This window comes from Entelurus aequoreus, linkage group LG25 (assembly GCF_033978785.1).
Source record: "Entelurus aequoreus isolate RoL-2023_Sb linkage group LG25, RoL_Eaeq_v1.1, whole genome shotgun sequence".
NCBI classification, from domain to species: domain Eukaryota; kingdom Metazoa; phylum Chordata; class Actinopteri; order Syngnathiformes; family Syngnathidae; genus Entelurus; species Entelurus aequoreus.
The window spans coordinates 14722960-14747572 of record NC_084755.1 but is presented as its reverse complement, the minus strand read 5'-3'; the positions used below and the strand labels follow the sequence as shown (position 1 = coordinate 14747572).

Below are 24613 nucleotides of genomic sequence, written 5' to 3'. Positions count from 1 at the left end.
TACAAATAACACTTTTCAAAATAAAAGCAGCACAGTTGTATTGCGCGCACGACATAGATGTTTTTTCAACTTTATTTTGTAATTTGTGATTGCAGCTGTTCACATTCACTGTCCATACGGAAGTAATACAAATAACGATTTTCAAAACAAAAGCAGCACCGTTGTATTGCACACTCGACATAGATACTTTTTAAAATGTATTTTGTAATTTATAATTGGCCTCATGCGGGCCGGACAGGGACGCACAAAGGGCCGGATGCGGCCCGCAGAATGCCCAGGTCTGCTTTAGTGAGTGTATGGCCCACTCACTACCTGCTAGTGTTTCATAATAAGCTGTTACATTATATTTTAGTTATTCTGGGTAAATCACTATTTTTTATTTATTTTTATTTGCCAAAAAAGCAACAAAAACACTTTCTAAATATATTGCCACATTTTTCCTCCATTTCACTTAAAGTATTGGATGGGTCCTACGCATTCTTAAATGTTTCTGTAAGTTTGGACACTTCTGACAAACGATACAAACAGCAAGAAAGGAACAGCATAAAACTTTTATTAACGGCGCAGGCAATGTTTTCATTCATACTGAATAACAATTTGATATTGCTAACCAACATCCAAGTACAAATGTCAACACTGTATTGAAAGTAAAACTACTAGGAAGTACTACAGCATAAGAACACAACTTGTATGTTCAACATGGCATCTATTGATCAATGTACTCAATTGTACCACGGTTCTATGGTTATCATTACACTATTTTAGTTTGCCATCACGGTCAAAAACGAGGCAAACGCTACACGATCCATTGATAAAATGCAGAGCTATGGTACATATTTGTATCTTTATGCTAGAGAAGAAGTTGTGGTGTACGATACAAGGTGTGAGCAGCCGAGTACACCAAATAAATACTGTACAAAAGTGAATATTTATCATCATGAAGAGTTCAACAAGTGACGTAAACACGTTTTCATTTCAAGTCGCAGCAATCGCGGAACATTCAATCAAATGTTAAAACATGCTTCAACGCCACTTAGTTATTTAAGTGCCGTTAAAAAAAAGACAGATATTTGACAGAAAAATACAAATAAAATGAAATGAAATTAAAAGAAATGTAAAATAAAATGACATAAAAAATAATTATTTGAAAAAAAAAAAGACTGTTTGGCAGAAAAATAAAATAAAATACAAAAAATAAAACAAATTAAAATTAATAAGATAAAAAATGAAATTAATTACAAATAAAATAAAACATTTTTAAATTAAAATAAAAAAAACAAATGAAATGAAATACAAATAAAATAAAACGAAATACAATTTAAATAAAACAAATAAAATGAAATACATTAAAAAATGAAATTAAATACAACTAAAATGAAATCAAATTAAAAGAAATATAAAATAAAATGACAAAAATTAAGTTATTTGTAAAAAAAACTCACAGAAAAATAAAATAAAACGAAACAAAATTAAAATAAAATGAAATCAAATTAAATTAAAAGAAATATAAAATAAAATGACATAAAAAATGGTTATTTGTAAAAAAAAAAAAAAAGACTGACAGAAAAATCAAATAAAATTAAATACAAATTCAATTAAAAGAAACATAAAATAAAATGACAAAAGTTATTTGGAAAAAAAAAGACATATTTGACAGAAAAATATTAAATACTGATGAATTGGACTAGTGAGATGTAAACATCTTCTATGCTCCCTTGAGGTCAGTCACTGGTGTCTCGTGCTTCATTCAGTGTCTCACTAAAACACAAAAAGTGAGATTGTAATATTAATGAACAGAATAAAAGGAGGTCAAATGGAATAAAAAGCTTATGTTGTGACTCCAGAAAGCAGGTGACATTAAAAACTGAGTATGTAAATCCTGACTTTTTTTGCTCCAAAGAAGAAAGTCAATTGGTTGCCATGGTAACCTGTTTTGCTTGCTGGGAGGGTTTTTCCTAGACAAAGGCTGAGTTTTTGTCATGTGTGACGTGACGTGTGATTCTTTGTGACCACCAGATGTTACAATAACATTCATTTTTTTATACTGAGGTCATGGTTCATTAAATATGTTAGCATTATATAGGACTGATAAGAAATTTAAAAAAATATTGTATATTAATAGTAATTGGATTTGTTTGGATTTTAAAAAAAAAAACTTACATTATTTTTCATTATTGTAAATATTTAGAATTTATATTTACAATTATTGTAACTAAAATCAGTGTCATATCCTGTTAGCCAAGCATTTTCTTTCCCTTGATTTTAGCTATTTAATTCCACCTTTAATCTGTCCTCCTAAATGCATTTGTTTTAAGGAAAAATATTTTTGGGGGTATTTTATCATTGTTAATATAACTCATATTTGAGTTATATTTATTACAATAAACAAAACTTGCCAACAAAATCTGAAATTTTAGATTATTTCAAGAAGCATATATCAAATATATATTTTATATAAAAATATGTATATACTATATATATTGTGTAAATGTTACATATATATAGTATATACATAGTGTATATATGTATACATACATATATTTTTCATTTATTTATTTTTTTCAGGCAATGACATAAAAAAGTACAAAGTTGACAACACATAATAATATAAATTAATAAAGTGCAAAAGGTAATGTATAGTATGTAATGCATGATTGTCCAGTTTTGCCTGAAAGGGAGTGGGAAGAAGATCATTTATTTAATCCCACCCCCAGTTCTCCATTCAGTGATTATTCACATGAGTTTCACTCTTACTTTGTTCAAGGATTATAATACAATAATTATTACACTGTAACAATAATTTGTATCAACAATGTAGGAATAATGAATATACCAACAATGGTAATAGACAACATCACAATAATGGTAATAGACAACATAGCAATAATGGTAAGGAAACATTGAGCACATGTTATCACTTGAGACAGAGTATAGCAGCAGGTCAAATTAAAGACCCTCATCTCTATATTTGAACCAGACCCCATGTTCGTGTAATAGTTTAAATCGATTAATAGTTTGGCATTGCTTGTGTTGTAAGTCCAGTTTGTTCCATAGTTTTACTCCGCATACAGACACACAAAAACGTTTACGAGTGGTTTGAGCTCTTGGCAATAAGAAATATCCAAAGCCTCTCAAGTTATGAGCCTGCACTCGTCTTATAAAAAAACGTAGATTAGGCGGCAATAATTTGTTAAATGCTTTATATAAGATTTTTAAAGTATTATATTTAACAAGGTCATCAAATTTGAGCAACTTTGATTGCATAAACAGATTATGAGTATGTTCTAAATAACCAACGTTGTGAATGATCCGCACTGCTCTTTTCTGTAATATGATCAGAGGATGAATTGTGTTGTGGTAAGTATTCCCCCATATTTCAACACAGTATGTAAGGTATGGGAGTACCAAGGTGCAGTATAGAGTACGGAGTGCATTTTCATTGAGGTATAGTTTTGCTTTGTTTATAATTGAGAGGCTTTTGGAGATTTTTGTTTTAATGTGTCTGACATGAGGTTTCCATGATTGTTTACTATCAATTATTACTCCCAAAAATGTATTTTCATTTACGATTTCAATTTGGGTACCATCAATACTTATTTTCTGTTCAGACGTTACGTTGCAATTTCATCACTATCTTAGTTTTATTTATATTCAAAGATAATTTATTTGTGTCCATCCATTTTTTTACTGTTTAGTTCTGTGTTTACTGTATTTATGAGCTCATTATAGTCATCACTACTGTAGAATATATTTGTGTCGTCTGCAATTAGTATACATTTCCGTATTTTGGATGTATTAAACATATCATTAATACATACATTAAACAGTTTTGGCCCCAACATGGACCCTTGGGGGACACCACAAGCAATGCCAAGAGTATCAGATAAAAATTGACCCATTTTAACAAACTGTACCCTCCCTGTTAAATAACTTTTTAACCAGTCACCAGCCTAATTCCATATCTTCCCATTTTATCTAGTAGAATTGAATGATTAATGGTATCAAAGGCTTTCTTTAGGTCAATAAAAATACCAACTGCATATCTTTTATATACTGTGTGTGTGTGTGTGTGTGTGTGTGTGTGTGTGTGTGTGTGTGTGTGTGTGTGTATATATTGTATATATAAAAGTTAAGTTAAAAGTTAAAGTACCAATGATTGTCTCACACACTAGGTGTGGTGCAATTTGTCCTCTGCATTTGACCCATCCCCTTGAGAATCATTTTGGTGATTTAACCCCCAATTCCAACCCTTGATGCTGAGTGCCAAGCAGGGAGGTAAAGAGAGGTAAATCACGACCTACCGATCTCAGGGCGGACACTAACCACTAGGCCACTGAGTAAACATATGTACTATAATATTAGGGCTGCAACAACTAATCGATTAAATCGATTAAAATCGATGATAAAAAATAGTTGGCGATTAATTTAGTCATCGATTTGATGGATCTATGCTATGCGCAGAGGCAATTTATTTATTTATTTTACATTTTTGTTTTTTAATTTATTTTTATAATTTTTTATTTATAAACTGCAACATGTACAAACAGCTGAGAAACAATAATCAAAATAAGTATGGTGCCAGTATGCTGTTATGTTTTCCCAGAAAATACTGGAAAGGATAGAAATGTAGTTGGTCTCTTTTATTTGATCATTAATCGATTAATCGAAGTAATAATCGACAGATTAATCGATTATCAAATTAATCGTTAGTTGCACCCCTATATAATATGATATATATATATATATATATACATACACATATACTGTATATACAGTACACACATATATACATAAATATACACATGTATTACATATATACATACAGATAAATATACACACATACATATATAATACATATTATATATACATATATACTGTATGTATATATATACTGTATGTATATATATATATATATATATATATATATATATATATATATATGTATATATATATATATATATATATATATATATATATATATATATATATATATATATATACTGTGTGTATATATATTAGGGCTGCGAATCTTTGGGTGTCCCACGATTCGATTCAATATCGATTCTTGGGGTCACGATTCGATTCAAAATAGATTTTTTTCGATTCAACGCGATTCTCGATTCAAAAATGATATTTTCCCGATTCAAAACGATTCTCTATTCATTCAATACATAGGATTTCAGCAGGATCTACCCCAGTCTGCTGACATGCAAGCAGAGTAGTAGATTTTTGTAAAACGCTTTTATAATTGTAAAGGACAATGTTTTATCAACTGATTGCAATAATGTAAATTTGTTTTAACTATTAAATGAACCAAAAATATGACTTATTTTATCTTTGTGAAAATATTGGACACAGTGTGTTGTCAAGCTTATGAGATGCGATGCAAGTGTAGCCACTGTGACAATATTGTTCATTTATTTTTATTTTTTATAAATGTCTAATTATAATGTCAATGAGGGATTTTTAATCACTGCTATGTTAAAATTGTAACTGATATTGATACTGTTGTTGATAATATTCATTTGTTTCACTACTTTTGGTTTGTTCTGTGTCGTGTTTGTGTCTCCTCTCAATTGCTCTGTTTATTGCAGTTCTGAGTGTTGCTGGGTCGGGTTTGGTTTTGGAATTGGATTGCATTGTTATGGTATTGCTGTGTATTGTTTTGTTCGATTGATTAATTTAAAAAAAACAATGAAAAAATATAAAAATTTAAAAAAAATCGCTTTTTTAAAAATGAGAATCGATTCTGAATCGCACAACATGAGAATCGCGATTCGAATTCGAATCGATTTTTTCCCACACCCCTAATATATATATACAGTATATATGTGTATATATTTATACAGTATATATATACTGTATATCTATCTATCTATCTATCTATATTAGGGGTGTAACGGTACACAAATTTCGGTTTGGTACGTACAGACAGACAGGGCTTTGCTGTCTGTAACACACACACACGCACACACACACCGCAAAATGAGCTAACGTTACGCTAAAAGCGAATTAGCCTTCACCTCAAGCCAGAACTGCGAGCGAGCTGAGCTGCCTTTTATATTTCTAGAAGGTCAACGGGCTCATAGTGATGTTACTAGTAGTTGACTGGGAGGTATTTATTATAATTTGGGGAGAGTCCGCGGCCTGATGCTTACCTGCTAAGCACTGACGACATGTGCTCTGAATATGCACTGCTGATTGGCTGTTACCGCTCTGAATACGCACTGCTTATTGGCTGTTACCGCTCTGTTTGTAACCAATCAGATGGTTGTGTGGGTGGGACAATGCTGGGTGCTGTGTAGAAGACTGACAGAGGCAGAAGGAAGCGGAGGCGGCTACTTAATGTTCGTGTGGAAACTTGTTCAGTACACCTCCGAACCGAACCGAAACCCCCGTACCGAAACGGTTCAATACAAATACACGTACCTTTACACCCCTTATATATATATATATATATATATATATATATATATATATACACCGTATTTTGCCGCACTATAAGGCGCACCTAAAAACCACCAATTTCCTCAAAAGCTGACAGTGCGCCTTATAATCCGGTGCGCCTTATATATGGACCAATATTGAGCCACAACAGGTCTCGCAACTACGGTAACTACGCCGACTTCATTTCCCCCCTTCTACGACTGCTTACCGTAGAACAGTGGTTCTTAACCTGGGTTCGATCGAGTCGGCCTCAGGGGTTCAGCGGAGGTCAAAACACACCCGACTCATCGCGTAAATAAAAACTTCTCCCTATCGGCGTATTACGGATATGGCAACAGCAGAAGTCACACTGATTTGCAGGTGTGTAATTTGTTGTGAGTTTATGCCCTGTGTTGGATTTGTTGTTTAAACAAGGTGATGTTCATGCACAGTTCATTTTGTGCACCAGTAAAAAAAACATGGTAACATATGGGGAACATATTCACCATTAATTAGTTGCTTATTAACATGCAAATTAGTAACATATGGGCTCTTAACACGCGAAGTCCCAGAGAAGGGTCAATTGACATTTTTACCTAGAAAACACACAAGAGGGTCATTTGACCCCTAGTCCCCCCTGTGGACACTCCTTTTGTTATGAAAATGTGGCTGTTAGTGGCACACGGCAGGGGGCCACTTGAGCCTGTGTGGGGGAGGGGACCTTACAGCTCAAGCTTTAGTTCTGAGGTAGGTTGTGTGTGTTTTTGCAAGGATCAACAGAATGAAGGGATCAACACTCTGACATTTATTGTTAAAAAAAATACAAAACAAAACATATTTACAAAGAATGAAAAAGCAACTGTTTTCCCAGTTTTGGTGTGGAGGGTTGTTGCAGAAGCAATTGTTATTTTTGTGTGCCAAAAATAGTTTAAAAAAAAAAATTTACAAAGAAAAAAGCATATTTACAAAGAATGAAAAACCATGTCCATGTAAACGTGACTGACATACATTTGAGCAGTCACTCACAATCCTGGCACTGCCATTGCTCCTTTCGGCATTTCCCACATGTATAATTTTTCTGTCTACCTAGACAAACTGCCCCTAACAGCCTCATTACCATAACAAAATGAGTGATTAGTGTATTCGGGAAAAGCGTCGGGCCAAATGACCCCTCTCTGGGTCTTCTAGGTAGACAGAAAAATGCTGGGACTTCTAGTGTTAACTAGTCATTATTAAGTACATATTAATGCCTTATTCGGCATAGCCTTATTATAACCCTAACCCTGGCCCTAACTCTAAGCAAATAACTCTAAATTAAGTCTTTGTTACTTAGAATTAGGGATGCAACTAACGATTAATTTGATAATCGATTATTACTTCGATTAATAATCGGATAAAAGAGACAAACTACATTTCTATCCTTTCCAGTATTTTATTGGGAAAAAAACAGCATACTGGCACCATACTTATTTTGATCATTGTTTCTCAGCTGTTTGTACATGTTGCAGTTTATAAACAAAGGTTTATTTAAAAAATAATAATAATAAAAAAATAAAATAAATTGCCTCTGCGCATGCGCATAGCATAGATCCAACGAATCGATGACTAAATTAATCGCCAACTATTTTTATAATCGATTTAATCGATTTGTTGTAGCCCTACTTAGAATATGTTCCCCTAGTGTCCACAAAACTCTAAATTAAGTCTTTGTTATTTAGAATATGTTCCCCATACTAAAGTGTTACCAAAAACATAATAACTTTGTCTTGAATTTGAAAAAAAAGGAGGGTTCGGTTAATGCGCATATGAAACTGGTGGGGTTCGGTACCTCCAACAAGGTCAAGAACCACTGCCGTAGAAGAAGAAGTGCTTCTTCTTCTACGGGGGAAAGTGAAGTCCCGTAGTTGCGAGACCTAAACTTTATGTAAAGACTCAAAAATGGCTCCTATTAAAGGCCTACTGAAATGGATTTTTTAAATTTAAACGGGGATAGCAGATCCATTCTATGTGTCATACTTGATCATTTCGCGATATTGACATATTTTTACTGAAAGGATTTAGTAGAGAACATCGACGATAAAGTTCGCAACTTTTGGTCGCTGATAAAAAAAAGCCTTGCCTGTACCGGAAGTAGCGTGACGTCACAGGTTGAAAGGCTCCTCACATTTCCCCATTGTTTACACCAGCAGCGAGAGCGATTCGGACCGAGAAAGCGACAATTACCCCATTAATATGAGCCAGGATGAAAGATTCGTGGATGAGGAACGGGAGAGTGAAGGACTAGAGTGTAGTGCAGGACGCATCTTTTTTCGCTCTGACCGTAACTTAGGTACAAGCTGGCTCATTGGATTCCACACTCTCTCCTTTTTCTATTGTGGATCACGGATTTGTATTTTAAACCACCTCGGATACTATATCCTCTTGAAAATGAGAGTCGAGAACGCGAAATGGACATTCACAGTGACTTTTATCTCCACGACAATACATCGGCGAAGCACTTTAGCTACGGAGCTAACGTGATAGCATCGGGCTTAACTGCAGATAGAAACAAAATAAATAAACCCCTGACTGGAAGGATAGACAGTAAATCAACAATACTATTAAACCATGGACCTGTAACTACTAACTAATAACCAGTTAATGCTTTCCAGCCTGGCGAAGCCTAACAATGCTGTTGCTAACGACGCCATTGAAGCTAACTTAGCAACGGGACCTCACAGAGCTATGCTAAAAACATTAGCTATCCACCAACGCCAGCCAGCCCTCATCTGCTCATCAACACCCGTGCTCACCTGCGTTCCAGCGATCGACGGAGCGACGAAGGACTTCACCCGATCATCAATGCGGTCGGCGGCTAGCGTCGGATAGCGCGTCTGCTATCCAAGTCAAAGTCCTCCTGGTTGTGTTGCTGCAGCCAGCCGCTAATACACCGATCCCACCTACAGCTTTCTTCTTTGCAGTCTTCATTGTTCATTAAACAAATTGCAAAAGATTCACGAACACAGATGTCCAGAATACTGTAGAATTTTGCGATGAAAACCGAGCTTTTTGTATTGGATACAATGTGTCCGAATGCTTCCGTTTCAACGATTGACGTCACGCGCATACGTCATCATACATAGACGTTTTCAACCGGAAGTTTAGCGGGAAATTTAAAATTGCACTTTATAAGTTAACCCGGCCGTATTGGCATGTGTTGCAATGTTACGATTTCATCATTGATATATAAACTATCAGACTGCGTGGTCGGTAGTAGTGGGTTTCAGTAGGCCTTTAAGAGGCACGCTTACGACGCTGAGTTTAAACTCAAGGCGATCGTCACGCAGTAGAACACGGGAATAGAGCAGCAGCGAGAGAATTTAACATTAACGAATCAATGGTGCGGAAGTGGAGGAAGCAACATGATGACCTGTGCCAAGTAAAGAAGACTAAACAGAGTTTCCGAGAGAACAAAGCGAGATGGCTACAGTTGGAGGACAAACTCGAACAGTGGGTTGTTGAACAGAGAGCAGCAAGTAGAGGTGTCAGTAAAATCACTTTTTGATTTGTTGACATTCCCTTTAGCGCAGCTCCATCTAATGGATGCCTAACGTAACCCCAGCCTCTACTGTAGCGTCTATTCTATGCGCCTTATAATGCGGTGCGCCTTATATATGAACAAGGTTTTAAAATAGACATTCATTGAAGGTGCGCCTTATAGTGCGGAAAATACGGTGTGTGTATATATATATATATATTTATTTATTTTTTATGTCACCATAAACACTTTCAGCCTTTTCCTTTCCTGGTTGCTATGGTGAATTGCAGAGTCAGCATCTTTTTATTGTAGATTTGAGTCCGAGTCAACATATTCAGGATTGATGGAACTGAGATCAGCTGTTCTGGGACACTTTTAGGGTCATTCAGGTTTTTACTCAGTTTGTTGACCCTCCCACCTGGAACGCCCCCCAGGTGTGGACCTCACCTGACGTCTGAAGAACAAGCGTCTGAAGAACGCCTCGATGATCTCGTGCGACGTCCCGGTCTCGTCGCCGAGTGAGAGTGTGTGTCCTTTGGCGAGGGCGGCGCGGAGGCTCATGCTCCTCACTAGCCGGGCGGCGGGCTGAGAGTCGGGCGTGGGCCGCGAGGACACGGTGATGTAGGTCGCGTCTTTCAGAGGCTCCTCGTAACTCACTGGCAGAGGGCAGACCTTGTAGTGTAGAACACACCAACCTGGTCCAGGACTGTGCACCAAGTACTTGGACTCCTACCTGCTGCCGCCACTACCGTGTCTGTGGTGCTGCTCAGTTCCTGGAGGATTGTGGGAAGCGTCGGGTGCAACAGGAAGAGCTTTCTGATGACCGGCTCAGCAACACCAGGAGTTACCTGAGTGATTCATAGTCAACTTATTTCAGTGCACCCCTGACCATGATGCAACACACTTGTCATGTCACACACGCACAGAAGAATAAACACACAGTTTCAGTAGGGGCCTGGAGGGGCTCGCTCCTGCTTGGGACAAATGTAACAAAATAAAATAAAACGAACAAAAAATAAAATAAAATTGAATCAAAAGAAATACAAATTAAATAAAATTAAAATAAATACAATTAAATTCAAATAAAACATTTAATGAAATACAAAAAATAGAATTAAATTAAAATGACAAAATATAATATAACATTAAATTAAAAGAAATACAAATAAAATAGAATAAAAATTTTAAAAAAATAAATCGAATTAAGTAAAATTAAATATACAATAAAATTAAAATAAGTAAAATATAAAATGAAATTCCTTCCGCCCTAGTGCAGCTGGGATAGGCTCCAGCCCCCCCACGATCCAGAGGGACAAGCGGTAGAAAATAGATGAATTGATGGAGATAAGGCAAACTTCAAAAAATCCAAATGAAATAAAATAAAATAAAGGCACTTTAAGATGTTATAATTTCTACCAAAAAAAAATCAAGATCCGATTTTATTCCTTTTTATTATGTGTACTTTCATTTCAGAGTCTTCACGAGATTTGTCACTAGTACTTTTTTGTAAAAGTGCCAGCAGGTTAGATGTCCAACTTGGATATTTTTGTCAAATCTGATCTCATTAGGTTATCGTTCACGTTACAAAAAATGCGATGTCTGATGTGAATGCAATGTGACCTGCCTTCTCAGTCCTGGTGAATTTGTGGCCATTTCAAGGATTTTGTGGAACCAAACTACATTTTCTGAACCCAATTATTGCGTGTAGAAGATTAGGAAGGAAGAGGACAATATTTTCACTGGCAGTTTGCTTCAATGTCTCGTCCTAAGCCCGTGAGGGCGAGCAGTCGCAGACAAGAGTGGTAGAACTTTTATGTCAGTTCCTAGAACGTTATTTCTCGCCTGTTTTCGGCTCATTTGTCAACTATTTATTTTGCAGTCTATTTTGGTTAATCACTTTTTGATGACTTATTGGTCGGATGGACGCGTACGGAGCGTTCAGACAGCAGTCGCATTCCATACATATCAGATTTATTTCCAGCGGCCTGGGTCGGATTTGAAAAGTTTGGAATTGCATTTTTCACGTCTGTGTGAAAAGTGCGATCACATATGGGCCAAAAAATTTGGAATTGACCTGCAGTGTGAACAAGTCCTGGAAGTATCGAATTCCTCTCTAATTATCTCTCCTGCCCGGTCTTCTTATTTTCTGGTAGACCATGTGCATTAATACCTTAGATTAGGGGCCGCATTGGGCTAGAAAAAACACACATATATATATAGTTTATACATATACCGTAAATTACGGACTATAAACCGCTACTTTTTTCCTAAGCCTTGAAACCTACGGCTTATAAAATGGTGCGGCTAATTTATGGATTTTTTCTTCGCTATTACATTGAGGTGTTTAATGTTTGTACTATGGCGCCATCTTTTGGAGAAGTTCTCTCACTGCAGGGTCCTCATTTGTTTTTAGCGGTAGTGCTTTTGTTTTTGCTTCTTTTTCAACCGCAGTGCTGTTTAGACTTTTCGCCATCTATAGCGATTTTACTCGTATGGATTCTTCATTCATCACTCCAAGTAAAGTTTGTAAGTTTTACAATATAACAAACAATTTTTACTTACTAAACCGTCCATTGTGTGATGTCTGTAGGAGTGTTTTCATGCATATTTGTACGTGCTATCGTAACGTAATCAAGCTAGCCTCATTAACATTAGCTAACACAGACCCGCAGACGTGAGCACATCACCCCTATATTAGCGTCCCTTCACTGGCTCCCTGTGCGTTACCGAATCAATTTTAAACTCCTTTTATTTGTTTTTAAATGTCTAAACAACCTCGCGCCAACATATCTCTCCGACCTCCTTCAGCCTTACTGCCCCACCCGATCCCTAAGATCGGCCGATCAGCTGCTACTGACGGTCCCAGACACAAGGCTGAAGCTTAGAGGTGACAGAGCTTTCGCTGCTGCTGCTCCCAAGCTCTGGAACGACCTACCTCTGAGTGTTAGACAAGCCTCCTCTTTTCCTGTTTTTAAATCTCTCTTAAAAACATACTTTTATTCCATGGCTTTTAACACTGAGTGATATCCATCCTGCAATGGCGCCCCATAATACACCTGCTGTGAACCTGTTTTTATGTTTTCATGTTTTATGTTTTATTTATTTATTTTTTATCGTGTTCTGTTTGTGTTGTGTTGTGTTTGCTCGGTTCTCGTATTATCTTTTAACCTTCCCATTGTACCGCACTTTGGCTACCCCTGTGGTAAATTTTAAATGTGCTTTATAAATAAAGTTGATTTATTAGTTGGGGACGGCGTGGCGAATTTGGTAGAGTGGCTGTGCCAGCAATCGGAGTGTTGCAGGTTACTGGGGTTCAATTCCCACCTTCTACCTTCCCAGTCACGTCCGTTGTGTCCTTGGGCAAGACACTTCACCCTTTGCCTCTGATGGCTGCTGGTTAGCGCCTTGCATGGCAGCTCCCGCCATCAGTGTGTGAATGTGTGTGTGAATGGGTAAATGTGGAAATACTGTCAAAGCGCTTTGAGTACCTTGAAGGTAGAAAAGCGCTATACAAGTATAACCCATTTATCATTTATCATTTGATTTGATTTGAATATGCTAACACGTTTACAAGTGTCTGTGTTAGTATTATTAACTTACAATGGCATTCTTTTTGTTTTGTTTCATTTCACAAATTCGTCTGTAAATTCACCAAAACGTCCCCGTGGAGTTATTTAGCTGATTGGAGAGCTAACTTGCGCAGCTTGTGGGTCCATGACCATGACTTCTGTTTTGTTTGATCAGCTGTTTTACTGCCGTGTTATTTGGAAACAATTAAGGTATGTAAATAAACATTTACAGAATATTTCTGTGTAAATAACTAATTTCACAACATATATATCTGCGACTTATATTACGGTGCGGCTAATATATGGGGAAAATGTACCCTAAAATTTAGTGGGTGCGGCTTATATACCAGTGCGCTCTATAGTCCGGAAAATATGTTACATACAAATATAATAATATGACGCATTTATAATTAATATAATTGGATATTAAGAATATGTGAAAGTTGGACTCCTACCTTGTTTACTTCTATGACGACCTCCTTAAAGTTTTGTAATCAATCAGAAATATCAAGCAGCTAAAATGCACCAAACATCCGGGTTTCCCGCAGCGCTTTGTTGCTAAGGCGGCCGCTACAAGGTGTGTGTGTGTGGGGGGGGGGGGGGGGGGGGGGCCAGCACGTTGTTAGAATGGATGAAAAGCGGACGTGACGACATCTCGTAGAGGACGTTAAAGGCAGTGCCTTTAAGGCACGCCCCCAAGACTAGTCCGGGTGGACTACGAGATATAATGACTGATGAACACCTTCGTTCGATAATGAAGGTTGCCTCAGCTCAAATCCTGAGCCCCGACATTAATGAAATAGCATCTAAGAAAAGATGCCAGGTATCTGGCTTGGGCAAATCAGATTAGATCAGTGTGTTGCAAACTGAGCAGTTTAAAGTCCTGAATGGTTGGTTTATTCATTGTTATTTTATTTTCAAATTTATTAGCCTGTGGAAAAAGTTAATGTTGATATTTACCTCAGAAGGCTGCAAATAGAAAAGAGACATTCAATTTTTATTTAAATTGTATTTGATATGCCATTTATATTTTTTAATTATTATTATTATTATTTGAAACTCGATTTTGCATGTCACTATAAAGTTATATAAGCCTTGCTTGTTCAATATTCAATGCAAAACTTGTTTGGGTCCCTATTAAAAGGTTAATTTGTTCAACCTTGGCCCGCGGCTTTGTTCAGTTTTAAATTTTGGCCAACTCTGTATTTGAGTTTGACACCCCTGCTATAGTGGTTCACTAAGTACACAGCTCCATGCAGAATTGGTTCGCCTCAGAAAGCTTGTTCTCTTGCCATACTCACAGTTGCTGTGGTGATATTCTTCCGCGCTCTGATTGGCTCACTGGCCCAGAAGACAAAAGCAGACAGACCAGTGGAAGTGGCGACCGCTGCCGCTTCCAAAACCAGACGAGGGCACACGAACTGTGCCGTCCAGAGAGGGCGCCCGTTGGCCCCGTCGATCACCAGCGCCTAGGCCGACACAAACATGGTGACTGACAGAAAAAAATGGAGCATGTTTGTGTGATTGATGTAATTATTACCGTCATGACGCCCTTTGATGAGTGCTGAAGGAAAATATCAAGGATTCCATCATCGTTGAAGTGTCCTGGTGTTGGTTGGCTGTGACACATCAGCACATATTTTACACTTAGACTGGAACTACAGCTTTTTATATATATATATATATATATATATATATATATATATATATATATATATATATATATATATATATATATATATATATATATATATATATACAGTGGGGCAAAAAATTATTTAGTCAGCCACCCATTGATTGTCAATGGGTGGCTGACTAAATACTTTTTTGCCCCACTGTATATATATATATATATATATATATATATATATATATATATATATATACACACTACCGTTCAAAAGTTTGGGGTCACCCAAACAATTTTGTGGAATAGCCTTCATTTCTAAGAACAAGAGTAGACTGTCGAGTTTCAGATGAAAGTTCTCTTTTTCTGGCCATTTTGAGCGTTTAATTGACCCCACAAATGTGATGCTCCAGAAACTCAATCTGCTCAAAGGAAGGTCAGTTTTGTAGCTTCTGTAACGAGCTAAACTGTTTTCAGATGTGTGAACATGATTGCACAAGGGTTTTCTAATCATTAATTAGCCTTCTGAGCCAATGAGCAAACACATTGTACCATTAGAACACTGGAGTGATAGTTGCTGGAAATGGGCCTCTATACACCTATGTAGATATTGCACCAAAAACCAGACATTTGCAGCTAGAATAGTCATTTACCACATTAGCAATGTATAGAGTGTATTTCTTTAAAGTTAAGACTAGTTTAAAGTTATCTTCATTGAAAAGTACAGTGCGTTTCCTTTAAAAATAAGGACATTTCAATGTGACCCCAAACTTTTGAACGGTAGTGTGTGTGTATATATATATATATATATATATATATATATATATATATATAGAGAGAGAGAGAGAGAGATATAGATATATATATATACATAGTATATAGATATCTATAGATGTGTATATATATACACATATATATATATATAATATATAGATATAAGTATATATATAATATATAGATATACGTATATATATAATATATAGATATACGTATATATAATATATACATATAAGTATATAATATATAGATATAAGTATATATATATATATATATATATATATATATATATATATATATATATATATATATATATATATATATATATATATATATATTAGGGATGATGTTTGATAAGAAATTATCGAGTTCGAGTCTATTATTGAATCCTCTTATCGAACCGATTCTCTTATCGAGTCCAGATAGGTTGTTGTATATGGAAAAAAAACCCACAATATTTGGTTTAACAAAAGCTCACTTTTATTATATAAGAAAACAATTTAATCTAAAAAATAAATAAATATTGACTGTTGCCCCCCTAAAAAAATAAAATAAATAAATATTGACTGTTGTTACCCAAAGTATATTAAGTGGGAATTTTCAGAAAAACAAATATATACAGTAACACAAAAGCAACCTGTCTCTGTGATCACTATAGGTGTATAAATAATACTAGTGTTAAATAAAATCAGTCCCTTGGGCACAAAACTGGAAATAATACAGCTCTCCAAAAAGTGCAATTCTTCTGCTATTTGACATAACTGTTTGTTATGATGCTTTGACATTTTTGCACTTTATTTCTTTATTGAAAAAAATTCTATGAAGAGAAAAGTTGTTTGCAAATGTGGTTACAATGCTAAAAAATGAAAAGTTAAAGCTAAAAAAAGAAATACACTTTATTGAGTTAACATTATTTCTTTATAGGGGGAAAGATGTTATGAGTAAGGGAATATAACAACTACACTACCCATCATTCAACGGGAGTGACGAGCATGCGCGGTAGCCCCGAAAAGTGTTGTTGCATGTCGTCACCCGTGAAAGTAAACGTCAAGAACTCAGCCAACACGCCTCGTCTGCAATATTTATAATTAGACAGACAACACATATACAGTGTGATTTTGTTTTGTTTACAAGGAAAGAAAAACAAAAGTTGAAAAAGGGAGATCATGTCATTGTCATATATGTATGTGCTGCGGTTGCTATAAGAACGTTGTGACAGCTGCCGTAAAGGAGGTGCGTTGATAGCCTGGTTGCTATGTTTCCGGTGGGTCGTAGAAGTGTTCTTCATGTGTTTGTACCCTGCTCAAATCTCTCAGTAAAGTTATTCATTGGATTATACCTTTTGTTTTCAACTTTATAACACCTTGGAGCACTTTTTCCCGTCCATTTTTTCCTGCTTTCGCTATCTGCGCCTAATGACTGAGCTACGTGACTGATTTCTTGTGATGTCACACGGAGCATTTCTGGTCGGGACGGGATTCGTTCCGAGGGGTTCGAATAAAGAACCAACTCTTTTTCTTTACTACAGTGGTCTCGATAACAGGTACCGGTTCTCAAAAAGGGATTGGAGTCCGAGAACCGAGTTTATTGATCCCTGGGGGAAATTCAGCACCACAGTTCGCTCACAATAAACAATAATAATAATAAATAATATGATATACCTGTATATAATATAATATATATATAATATATGAATAATATAAATATATTCTACATTTAAGTGCAGTCAATATATGTATATACTATGTATGTACTATGTATATATATATATATATATATATATATACATATATATATATATATATATATATATACTATATATAAACATATATATATATATATATATATATAGTATATATCAGAGGTGTGGACTCGAGTCACATGACTTGGACTCGAGTCAGACTCGAGTCATGAATTTGATGACTTTGGACTCGACTTGACAAAATGTAAAGAGACTTGCAACTCGACTTAGACTTTAACATCAATGACTTGTGACTTCACTTGGACTTGAGCCTTTTGACTTGACATGACTTGCTACTTTCCCCAAAACCCAAAGATTAAAAAGTTATTTGGGAGCGTGCCGCTCCGTATTTTTCATTTTCTTCGTCTGTGTCTATCAGCGTGTTGTTCCTGTCAGCTGGTGTGCTCTCAGTGCAACAGCCAATCAAATTAGATCTACGTTGTTTTCATCACACAGCATTCATCCAATCAAATTGCAGGACAACCACCGAACAAGAGTTGTCAAACAATGCGGCAGTGAGAAACAATTATGCCAAAGTTAATTTCGTTCGGGTATAAAAACTACGACTTGGTCAACAAAAAACGAATTGCCGTATGCAAATCACGCAGTTCGAATATTACAGACGGAGACGCAACAACTTCCAACTTCGTTCGACATTTGAAGTTGCACAAAGGGTAAGTTTTGAATGTAAGATAACGTTTATTGGCTAAGTAACGTAACTTTTATTTGCTGTGTAGTTAAATCAGTGAGGCTGTTAACTCACTGCTAACGTTATAACCTTAGACATCTTATAAGGGTACGCAGCATCGAGCGCTACTGCCTACAGGCACAGACGAGACGCGGGGCCACCATCTTGGAGTGGTGATCCGCTCCACTCAGCGCAATTCATTTGGCAGGAGCAATGAACTGTCAGCGCATTTAATTCATCTTACCTCACTGAATACCACTGATTTTCACGCGCTTTTTTGTCATACGTGTAGCTATGATAAAGGAAACATGTTTTGGCGTGTTTTATTATTCATAGTTTGCTTAACAGTAATATAATATTCTTATACGCTATAAATGACCAGACGTCCGAGATCAAAACTGGGAATATAATCCCAGAGAAAGGGGGAAAAAAACGGTCAGCTATTTTTAAATTGAAGAAACAATATGATTAGGTTATGTATACATGCGTATATCCTACATAAACAATATATGAATACATTATATATATATATATATATATATATATATATATATATATATATATATATATATATATATATATATATATATATATATATATATATATATATATATATATATATATATCTTATAGACTGTATCTCTGTTGCTGCAGCAGCAGAGAGTCTGTCTTGGCACTTTGTATTGATATTTTGTATTACATTCTTCCCTTAAATGATCATGTTTACAGTCATTGTTTTATATGTATTTTTTATGTATGTCGCTTTGGATAAAAGCGTCTGCCAAATACTTCAACATAAACATATATAAACACCTGAAAGTCTTTATCAGCTAAAACCACCAATCTGTTTCACTGGATTCAGAATAAAACCAAATTCTGTCTTACCCAACAATGTTAGTATTTGAATATTGTTACTTGAAGACTTATTCCTGGTTACAATTATACTGTTAAGAAAGTATTGTCTTATATTTTGCCTAAAATGAGAATGCATCATAATCAGTGGCGGCTGGTGAATTTTGTTTTAGGTGGGGCTGAAAGTTTGTAAACCAAACCCCTGTAGGGCAGTCATCCTCCCCCTGAAGATTTCTTTGTGATTTTCATATACAAATATTGAAGATCTTTGCTCCTTCTCAACTCTGTGGTAATATTATTTTGATAAAATACAACCAATAGTACATTAATGTTAAATCTTACTTGTGAAAAGTAATCCCCCGATTCCTATTTTCAACAGTCCGCTCATTTGAGTAGGAAAACGCTGACCACCATCTTTATTTTCTGCCTGTCAACTGTCACTACTTCATGATGGCGGCCAAATTGCTCGCGTCACAGCAACCAATGCTGCTTCTACTTATAAGATGTCTATGGTTATAACGTCATTGCAAACACGGCAATCTGTTGCGTCCACTGCAGTTCGCTACCTTATTCATACTTTTTGCCAAGTGATTTTTTTAAGCAGGGTTGCATGAGGTACCTAGACAAAACGTTACGTTAGTCAATGTATCACACACAGTAACGTAACGTTAAAATGTATACTATATTAACAATATGTGTACATATTGCATAGGGCCCTGACATCTAAAAAGTACAACTCTGTTCATTGTTTTGTTCATGTTTTTGTTATGTTTTTCATATGTACGCACACATAAACACACAGACAGTACGAGATGAGATCAATGAGATAAGGTAAGAACAGGATAGAAACTGCTGTGGAACTAGTTACAATGCAATATGCCATGAAAATACAATGTTAACACTTTTGTGCAAATAAGTACAGTTGCACTTATTTTTTAAAATGTGTTTATTCTGTAAAAGAATGAGTTAAATGTTTAAAATTACTGGATAATAGTGCTATTATGAAGTGCAATGTCAGCACTTTTTTTCCCCTGCAATTTCAAATGCACTTGTTTTAATAAATAAATACAGCGTTTTAAAAGCATACACAATCTGTGTAAATATATTAGTCTGTGGTTAAAAGGACTTGAAAGGACTCAAAATTCAAAATGCAGGACTTGGGACTTGACTTGAGACTTTCCAGTCTTGACTTTGGACTTGACTCGGGACTTGCCTGTCTTTACTCGGGACTTGACTCGAGACTTGAGGGCAAAGACTTGAGACCTACTTGTGACTTGCAAAGCAATGACTTGGTCCCACCTCTGGTATATATAGTATATGTATACATAGTACATACATAGTATATACATATATTGACTGCACTTAAATGTAGAATATATATGTGTGTGTGTGTGTGTGTGTGTGTATATATATATATATATATATATATATATATATATATATATATATATATATATATATATATATATATATATATATATATGTGTGTGTGTGTGTGTGTGTGTGTATATATATATATATACTATATATATATACTATATATATATATTGTATAGATTTATAAGGCTGAAACGACGCGTCGACATAGTCGACGTCATCGGTTACGTAAATACGTCGACGCCGTTTTTGTGCGTCGACGCGTCGCATATTTACGTCACACTACAGTCATGGCGGAGCGCAAAGCAGACTGTGTGAGCGAGGGGAAAAACGCACGCCAAAAGTCGTCAAAAGTGTGGGAGTATTTCAATACACAGCCTAATAATGTTGTTGTATGCACACTGTGTCGAGCGGAAATGGCCTATCATAGCAGCACAACGGCTATGAACGAACATTTGAAAAGAAAACCATCAACCATCAACTAGTCAATCGTCCGCGTTAGCATACGTTGTCATCATTACACAAAAACATGAATGTGTCATTTGTATCTGCTAGGGGTGTAACGGTATGTGTTTTGTATTGAACCGTTTCGGTACGGGGCTTTCGGTTCGGTACGGGGGTGTACCGAACGAGTTTCTAAGCTAAAGCTAACTTTAGCTGCTAAAGTCTTAACAAGTTGCTTTGCTCCTCTGCCTCTGTCTCAGCACACAGCATTGTCCCACCCATACAACCATCTGATTGGTACACACGCAGCATTGTCCCACCCACACAACCATCTGATTGGTACACACGAAGCATTATCAGCCAATCAGCAGTGTGTATTCAGAGCGCATGTAGTCAGCGCTTCAGCGTGGAGCAGATAGGTGTTTAGCAGGTGAGCATCAGGCAGCGGATTCTCCCCAAATGATAATAAACACCTCCCAGTCAACTACTAGTAACATCACTATGAGCCCGTTGACCTACTAGAAACTTAAACTGCAGCTCAGCTCGCTCGCAGTCCTGGTTTGAGGTGAAGGCTAATTACCTCTCAGTTCCAGCCACATCGACCCCTTCTGAGCGCCTATTTTCAGCTGCTGGGAATATTGTAAACAAGAAAAGAAGCAAAGCAAGTAGACATGCTAACCTTTCTTCATTACAACTGTTAGTCACTCACTGGAATGAGTAGAATTGGTTATTGTGTACTGTGTTGGACTGGATGTTTATTTTGCACATTTTAAAAGCAATACTTAATGTTTACAGTGCTCCAGAATATTTAGATTGGCACTTTTTTTGTATTGGATGTTTATCTTTATTTTTGCACATTTTAGCAAATAAGCAATACTTTCACTTTTGTTGAAATGTTTACACTGTTGTTACAGAATATTTCGTTTTGCACTTTTTTGTATTGGATGTTTATCTTTATTTTTGCACATTTTAAAGCAAAATAAGCAATACTTTTACTTTTGAAATGCTTATACTATTGCAGAATATTAAGATTTGCACTGGATGTTTACTTTGGCTCTCAGTATAATAAGCTATCGATGTATTGTGACGACATAATTCTCTACCTGTCACATGTTAACTCCTCTCTTCACTATATCAATAATGTCATCACTGAATATGGCTGTTTATCAGGGTATAAAGTCAATTGGGACAAATGTGACATATTACCACTTAATAAACACTGCAAGAAATCACTAGTTCAGAACTCCAAAATTAAATGGAAAGAGGCAGAAATCATATATCTAGGACTACACATTACACCAAACCTTTATACAAGCAGAGATCTAAATCTTAAACATTTAAAAAATAAGATATAATCCAAAATGGAACGCTTGTCACGTCTCCAAATATCACTTTGGGGTCGGGTGAACATAGTAAAAATGAGTATACTGCCAGCAGTTAATTATATACTGAAAATGATGCCTGTCCTAATTAATAAAAGTTGATTTAAGAAAATACATACAATGATATCACATTTTATATGGTGTGGAAAGAAGGCCAGTTGTTCATACTTAAGGTTGTCTTGTACACAAGATAAAGGAGGACTACAATTACCAAACTTCTTACATTATTATATCTCCTTCGGTTGTGAACAAGCAAGCCACTTATTTCATTTTTCTGCAGATAAGGACTGGATCAACATAGAAAAAAATATGTTAGTGAATTTGGACATTGATGTGGGAGTTTATATTATATTAAAAAAAATAGCTAATGAATTGAGGCAGAGCCCAATAGAAGCCACCTTTAACATTCTAAAACTGTGTCAGAAAATACTAGGAATCAAGTCAATGACATCTGTAAATCAACCGCTTTGGTACAATCCTAATATCATCATTAATAAAAATGTGGTTAAATGGACAACATGGAAAGACAGAGGTATTACTAAACCTCATCATATTATTAATAAAAACTCTTTTAAATTGTTCAATGATTTAGTTGATCAATATAATGTACCCAGAAATCATTTTTTAAATTTGATCTCTTTAAAACACGCTGTAAATAAATGCATATCCTCTTAAAGTATGTCTTTAAATAGCCATGAACTGGAAGATGCACTTTTTAATCAAGATAAATTTCAGAAATTAATTAAACTATTTTATGGAATAATAAATGAACACCACACTAGAAATGCAAATGATGCATGTGTTCGGAAATGGATGATGGACTTAAACATTTTAGATGAAAGAGACATGTCATGGAATGATATTTGGAAAAATGCCAATAAGCCCTTTAGAAGCATTAAAGATAAGCTGACTCAATTTAAGATATTGAATAGATGGTATTTTACATCTTCTCAGCTGTTTAAAATTGGTGTAGTAGATAGCAAGTTATGTATGAAGTGTCGGGCAGCCGAGGCAACTCTTGTTCATTTATTGTGGGAATGTCAGAGAATAAAGGAGTTATGGTTGAAAACCACAAAAGAAGCAATCACAGTCCTTAATATAAATATCCCAATGACACTGCAAACTTGTATTCTTGGGGATCTCCATCAATTTAGTAACGTGTCATCAAAGAGTAAAAATGCATTTCTTTCAATATGCATTATAACAAAAAGGGTAATATTAAAAAAATGGATAGATGTTGACAGTCCAACTCATACTGACTGGTACACACAAGCTATGGAGATGATATCAGTAGAAAAAACTGCATTTAGTTTAGATAATAATGAGTCATATATTGGAATATGGGATCCATTATTTAAATTTGTTTTAACTATTAAATGAACCAAAATATGACTTATTATATCATTGTGGAAAATATTGGACACAATGTGTTGTCAAGTTTGAGATGCGATGCAAGTGTAAGCCACTGTGACACTATTGTTCTTTTTTAATTTTTTTTATTAATGTTTGTAATGATAATATCAATGAGGGATTTTTAATCACTATGTTGAAATTGTTACTAATATTGATACTGTTGTTGATAATATTCATTTTTGTCTCACTACTTTTAGATTGTTCCGTGTCATGTTTGTGTGTCCTCAATTGCTCTGTTTATTGCTATTCTGAATGTTGCTGGGTCGGGTTTGGTTTTGAAATGGTATTGCATTATTATGGTATTGTTGTGTATTGTTTTCATTAAAAAAATTTAAAAAAATCATTTTTGAATCGAGAATCGTGTTGAATTGGAAAAAAATCGATTTTGAAATGAATCGTGACCCCAAGAATCGATTTTGAATCGAATCGTGGGACACCCAAAGATTCACAGCCCTAATATATATACTATAGGGCTGCAACAACTAATCGACTAAATTGATTAAAATCGATTATAAAAATAGTTGGCGATTAATGTAGTCATCGATTCGTTGGATCTATGCTATGCGCAGAGGCTTTTTTTTATTTCTTTTTTATAAACCTTTATCAACTGCAACATTTACAAACAGCTGAGAAACAATAATCAAAATAAGTATGGTACCAGTATGCTGTTTTTTTTTCAATAAAATACTGGAAAGGATAGAAATGTAGTTTGTCTCTTTTATCCGATTATTAATCGAAGTAACAATCGATAGATTAATCGATTATCAAATTAGTTGTTAGTTGCAGCCCTAATATACTAT

At 35.4% G+C, this 24613-nt stretch overlaps 1 protein-coding gene across 2 annotated transcripts in view; it reads right to left on the bottom strand.

The window, feature by feature from the left end:
• Nucleotides 1-536: 536 nt before the first annotated feature.
• Nucleotides 537-24613, bottom strand: part of fam234b (family with sequence similarity 234 member B) — a 61345-nt gene continuing 37268 nt past the window's right edge. Inside the window, exons 9-13 of one of the 2 annotated variants that reach the window (XM_062036467.1) lie at nucleotides 15053-15131; nucleotides 14814-14981; nucleotides 10677-10791; nucleotides 10391-10599; nucleotides 537-1758 (exon numbers count right to left, since the gene is read on the bottom strand). In XM_062036467.1, the coding sequence (XP_061892451.1) occupies nucleotides 1756-1758; nucleotides 10391-10599; nucleotides 10677-10791; nucleotides 14814-14981; nucleotides 15053-15131 (574 nt within the window). In that variant the 3' untranslated portion in view covers nucleotides 537-1755. Of the gene's footprint in view, nucleotides 1759-10253; nucleotides 10600-10676; nucleotides 10792-14813; nucleotides 14982-15052; nucleotides 15132-24613 lie in introns of those variants that run through there. The other variant, XM_062036466.1, reaches the window with a different exon arrangement.